Here is a 6,397-nt window from a genome sequence, read left to right on the forward strand (position 1 = left end):
CTCATGGTTCAAGGACTCCAGGAAGAGGAAGAGCTGGCAGAAGATGTCACCAAACCTCCAGTCCAGGGGCGGAGTGGGGCACTAAAATCCACCGGGAAAATTCTGACACCCCTGCTCCAGTCCATTCTGGAGAGGTAGTAGCCGGCACTGAACGATAGAGTGAGCTGCACCACACTGAGGAGGAAGGAAGTCAGCCAAGGCCAGGGCCAGGTTGAAGAGGCGAGCATGGATCTGCTTTTTCAGGGCCTCATGTAGAAGACCCAGAGGACCAGGCAGTTAGATTTCAATTTAACACAACACAATATCTCCACTAGATGCCACCATTATTCTTCATAAGCGTTTAATTGAATGCTGTTGTGTAATATCTATGCAATTTTGAATTGAGAAAGTTTCTCAGTCAATTTTATGATAGGCTACATGAAGACTGTGGTGCTTCCTCGTGAACAGAAGGCTAAATGAGGTTGTTTTACTCGTAGGTTGGAGCAATGAACCCATACTGTCAATAGTCCACATTAATTGGCCATAGAATTACCTGGCAATCTTTGTCAATAACAAATGTGTTTTGGTCGTGGCAACAAATATGATTTGCTCTGCACTAACACACCCCTAAATGCAACAAGGAAGTCTTTCCCAAGCTGCAGTCTACGCCGAATTCAGAGGAAACGAAACTGAAAGTAAAGAGTGGTTTCAGAGGTTCCTAAAGTGTTTGTCGTGCTCAGGAAGAATGGCAGAGGCGATTTCAATTAACCAGGACCTTTTTATCTGTCCGATTTGTTTGGATCTATTGAAGGATCCAGTGACTATTCTCTGTGGGCACAATTACTGCACGGGCTGCATCAATGGCTGCTGGGATCAGGAAGATCAGAAGGGAGTTTACAGCTGCCCACAATGCAGACAGACGTTTACTCCGAGACCCGTTTTAAACAAAAATAACGTTTTCGCTGAGCTTGTGGAACAACTAAGGAAGACCAGAATTCAAGATACTGCTTCTTCTCAGTGTTTTGCTGGTCCTGGAGATGTGGAGTGTGACAGCTGCACCGCGAGAAAACTAAAAGCGGTAAAGTCCTGCCTGGCGTGTTTGTTGTCGTACTGTGAGACTCATCTCCAGCGCCATGATGAACTCTTCTCAGGGAAAAGACACAACGTGGTTGATGTCACAGGTCAGCTACAAGACAAGATCTGCACTCAACACCAGAGGCTTCTGGAGGTATTTTGTCGCACAGATCAGAGTTGTGTCTGTGTGCTATGTCTAGATGAACACAAAGGCCATGACACGGTGTCAGCTGCAGCTGAGAGATCGGAGAAACAGGTAAGCACCGGGAGGGAGTTAAGGTGTGGATATCTTTAGTGTGACTGTTCACACACCATGGAGCATGTATCCCTTACAATACTTAGCATATAATAATAAATCATTCCTGCAATGCCAAATTCACAAGAGTCAGAGGGACCCAGCACTGATAATTATGTTTATGTTATATCCTATATTATAATCAAATGTGTCTATTATTGTAAATGTGTGAAGTAGTATACCATTGTACATGGGTCCCCCAGTCATATCGGTATATAATACCAATTTTGGCTAATTGACTGGCTTTATTTCTGCCCTCAGTGTGGGAGTCCCTCAGTGTGGGAACCTGCTGTTGGTTGATTTATGTTTTTTTATATGATTCATGTCTTTTTTTGTTGGCAAGGTGCCGGGTTGCATATTTTGGAGCATTGTAAAGAATGCTGCACTACTTTTCACCACAATCCAAGTGTTCCAGCCCACAAGTGGTTATTATTATAAGGAGCCCCAGGGGTTCATATTGTGCTTTTTGAGAGGAAAACCTTTCTAATCATTAGGCTAATAACAATATTTTACATCAGACATACAATGAAAAATATTATTATTCCTACAGATGTTTATTCGTACAACTAGTCATATGTATTGCCTGAAATGATATTACTTATTAAATGTTTCTTTCAGAAGCAGAGCTACACAGAATAATGTGCTGAACTCCCAGATATTACTGATCCCCTCTGCAAACTTTGTACCAATTAAAGATTAACACACGGGGTCATTACTAAATAAGTGGTATCTCTCCCAAGTCCCAATAAAGACACTGTTTGCTCAGATCCTGCAAATAAACAGGCTTCTTAATGACTACATTTATGAATCAAAATTTCATGTGAAGATTAAATTACTATTGACTGTACAGTGTAAGCACTATGCAGTAATGTGTAGTCTGGTATCTTCACTGTGTCATTTAGAAGGAGATGGAGGAGACCAAGAGGAAACTCCATCAGAGACTCCAGGAGAGAGAGAAGGAGCTGCTGGAGCTGAAGAAGGCTGTGGAGACTCTCAAGGTGAGCACTGAGAAAACTATAGACCCTCTCAACTGCATAAACAAACAGGTGCTCTCCTTAGGCATTCCTGGTGGCACAGTTATCAACATTGAGCTGATGGTAATTTGGGGACAAACAAGAATGTTGTACTGACCAGAGTAGAGGACAGCAGCTGGCTGCCATGTCAGAGCTCATCTAACGGTAGCCAGTTGGTACGTAGCTGTGCAGTGTGTAAACCTCCCTCCCAACACCTTAAGAGACGCGCTAGGGTTTTACACTTGTTAGCGTGCTCGACTCCCATTCTGAGGTGCTGCAAGTTGCGGTTCAAGACAGTACGAGTGCAGGCTGAGCCGCTCGGTCAACACAACACAGGTTACACTCAGTCCGGGCTCTCAATCTCAAAGAGGAGTCACTGAGTCACTTTCCAGTTCCTCTGGTCCACACTGTGGGTAACAGGCTGTGTGGAAGAGCTGAGTGAGGGCTGCTTTAGATCAGAGACTTTCTAATGAGGAGACACAGCACTCAAATAATCCTCCATAGAAATGCATGGGGTTAGTTTGTAATGCCAATATGGCCATTGTCTTCACATATCCCACCCATTTCTCGACAAAACGTCGACATGTGAATACATTGAGCCAATCATGTGGTGTGATTTGAATACATTGAGCCATCATATGGTGTGTTGTGAAGACACCGTGCCAATCATTTGTTGTGAACTCGCCGCTGGAGCAAGGTTGGTGTCGTGAAGCCTTTCCCACGCGCATTTCTGCCGAATAGGATGCCCGATGAGTGCCCAAAAAGCGTTGCAATATGGCCACTGAGTGGAGGGACTTGCCTAAAAGGACTTTGTTTAGATGGACCCTCCTCTTTGTGTGTCTCCTAACAGAGCTCTGCACAGACAGCAGTGGAGGACAGTGAGAGGATCTTCACTGAGATGATCCGCTCCATTCAGAGAAGGTGCTCTGAGGTGACAGAGCTGATCAGAGCTCAGGAGAAGGCTGAGGTGAGTCGGGCTGAAGGACTCCTGAAGAAACTGGAACAGGAGATTGCTGAGCTGAAGAGGAGAGATGCTGAGCTGGAGCAGCTTTCACACACAGACGATCACATCCATTTCCTCAAGGTAACTGTAGTGTAAATAGAATATTAGCACACAAAGTATTTAATTTCCAACATCATACAATCCTCGTTGGAACATACTAATTAAATTGACATATACAACAAAATTAAATTGTCTGTTTTCAGTTGAATGTTCTTGCATTCAATCAGTGCCAAAGCTCTGCAATATTGCATTCAGTGCCAAAAGTCTGCAATATGTAACCTTGGATATGCATTAGATCAGACGTCTTCAACATTTCTCAGACCAAGAACACCTATTAGAAACACAAGGGAGGGACCCTCTTGTATTACATCAAATTACGTTGCTTACTAAATCCGACTATATTATATAGGACAACTTATTTTACATGAGACAGCAATGGTGTATACGATGCTAATCCATTAAAATATCAATTTTGCACAGAGATCATATATCTATAGATCAGATTTAATTGTTTCTATCCAGTCATCTCTCTCTCTCTCTCTCTCATTTTAAGAATGTTCAATCAGTCAGCCCTCAACCTCAGTCTGAAGACTCATTCAGCACCTCTGTCAGCCAAAGCTGGTCTTTTGAGACTGTGAAGGGATCTGTCTCCACACTGAAGGGGCAGCTGGAGGATTTCTTCAAGCAGGAAGTCATGAAGATCTCTGCAGCAGGTCAGTTATATTCATTAGAAGAGGAGAAAAGGTCGCATAAAATAATGAAGTGTATGTATACAGTATATGTATGTTATGTATAATTTGGTTATAATGCATTTTTTCTTTCTCAGTGTTTGATGTCAAGGCTGTTTTTACTGAGCCAATAACCAGAGAGGAGTTCTTAAAGTGTAAGTGGGTCTGGTCTACAAACATGAGACAAATATGTAAACACACAGTCATTCATTCAAGTATTTATAGAATCACAAACACAGGCATGTGCACAGGCACACACGCACAGACTGTCAGGGATTGGCGGATAGGACCCAAGTGCAAGACTCCTCCAGGCAGAACTTTGAAAAACACACTTTATTGACTGACAAACTTACTTACTGACAGAACGTACAGGGTAAACAGAGAGACAATCCGACAAGGAACAGAGAAACAGGAGGGTAGAAATACACATACCAATTAACAGAAAGACAGAGGACTGGACGAAACCACACACGCACAAAAACACACACACACACACACACACACACACACACACACACACACAGACACAAACACACAGACAGACAGACAGACAGACACAAACACACACAAACACACACACACACACACACATACACATTTAATCCTTTTCAAAACAGGTAGTGAAACACGCTAACATGTACACACAACCAATAATACAAAAATTTACAGAATCACAAACACACATACACACACACAAAAGCAGACAAATACACACACTCACACACACACACAAGTATTTGTGAAATCACAAACACACATGCACGCAAACACGGACACAGACGCATGCGAACACACACACACACACACACACACACACACATTTAATCCTTTTCAAAACAGGCAGTGACACTCGCTAATATGTACACACAACCAATAATACAAAAATTTACAGAATCACAAACACACATACACACACACACACACACACACACACACACAAAGCCATGCGTAGTTTTGAATAGAGACACCAGACATTTTTGTAAAAAAAACAAATCCGCACCATACACATCATATAAACAACACATACACACACACACACACACACACACTGTAATACGCAACTCTAAGTGTGTCCTGTTCTCTCTTCATCTCCATCAGACTCCTGTCACTTCACACTGGATCCAAACACAGCACACAGACGACTCCATCTGTCTGAGGGGAACAGGAGGGTGGAGTGCAGAGCTGAGCTCCAGTCATATCCTGATCATCCAGAGAGATTTGATGGGTGGCCACAGGTGCTGTGTAGAGAGGGTGTGTCTGGACGCTGCTACTGGGAGGTGGAGTGGAGTAGGAACGGGGTTGAGATAGCAGTCTCATATAAAAGCATCAGCAGGAAAGGAGAGGGTGTTGAGTGTGGGTTTGGACATAATGATCAGTCCTGGAGTCTGGAACCCTACAGCTCCAGCTCCTCTTTCAGGCACAATAATAAACAGACTAATCTCCCTCTACTGACCAGCTCCAGAATAGGAGTGTATGTGGATCACAGGGCAGGAACTCTGGCCTTCTACAGCATTTCTGACACAATGACTCTCCTGCACAAAGTCCAGACCACATTCACTCACACACTCTACCCTGGGTTTTATATACACACGGCATCATTAGTGAAGCTGTTGTGACCCACAGCTGGACAGAAATGTAAAGACCCCAGATACAGATAGATGGTGTTATCACATCCACACACAGACACACATACACACATACACTGATACACATCCCATCTCATCAGCAGGGTTGTGCATAATTCGAATTGCAATTCTGCTTCCTGTTTGCTACCTCAATTGAAATGCAAGTGAAATTCAAGAATTGAATTGGAATTTAAGAGCCAGTTTCAATTCAATTCTGGTATTTTGCACAAGCCTGCTCATCAGCACACATATAAGCCTCCACTCACATGTAAGGATCTTGCAGCTGCCTCTCAGCTGTCTGAGATTCTGTGTTCTTGGGGAAAACAAAACACCAAATCCACTCCCTCCTCTCTGGATCCCAGCAGATATTACAGCATTTGCACCTCTGCTGGAACACACATCAGCACACCACACATAAACTATTGGGTGGGAAATGTGTTGATGATTCCAGTGTTTCACCAATCTGATCCTGACTAGAACCAATTTTTTTTTGAGTCTGTATTCAAAAAAATATTCAAAAAATAATTAACAACAATTGCCTCTTGCTATGTCTTGTGATAAGAATTGGGTTTTATGATGTTTTCTGTTAAATTCACATGAAAAAAGCACAATGAAATGAAATGAAAAATGCACACATGATCACTTTTTAGAAGTTACTACTGAATTTGCTTATCATAGGA

The 6,397-nt window shown here is 42.8% G+C and overlaps 1 protein-coding gene across 2 annotated transcripts in view; it reads left to right on the plus strand.

The window, feature by feature from the left end:
• The first annotated feature begins 674 nt into the window (after nt 1-674).
• Nucleotides 675-6,397, plus strand: part of LOC143106147 (tripartite motif-containing protein 16-like) — a 5,787-nt gene continuing 64 nt past the window's right edge. The window contains exons 1-6 of one of the 2 annotated variants that reach the window (XM_076270349.1): nt 675-1,309; nt 2,251-2,346; nt 3,212-3,445; nt 3,918-4,077; nt 4,191-4,247; nt 5,191-6,397. The exon at nt 5,191-6,397 is cut by the window's right edge and continues 64 nt beyond it. In XM_076270349.1, coding sequence (XP_076126464.1) covers nt 725-1,309; nt 2,251-2,346; nt 3,212-3,445; nt 3,918-4,077; nt 4,191-4,247; nt 5,191-5,708 — 1,650 coding nt within the window. In that variant the 5' untranslated portion in view covers nt 675-724 and the 3' untranslated portion in view covers nt 5,709-6,397. The remainder of the gene's footprint in view (nt 1,310-2,250; nt 2,347-3,211; nt 3,446-3,917; nt 4,078-4,190; nt 4,248-5,190) is intronic. The other variant, XM_076270350.1, reaches the window with a different exon arrangement.

Source organism: Alosa pseudoharengus, unplaced genomic scaffold, assembly GCF_046254945.1.
Source record: "Alosa pseudoharengus isolate Yale_2024_CS ecotype anadromous, Long Island Sound unplaced genomic scaffold, YU_APseudo_1.1 YU_APseudo_1.1_scf_6, whole genome shotgun sequence".
NCBI lineage: Eukaryota > Metazoa > Chordata > Actinopteri > Clupeiformes > Clupeidae > Alosa > Alosa pseudoharengus.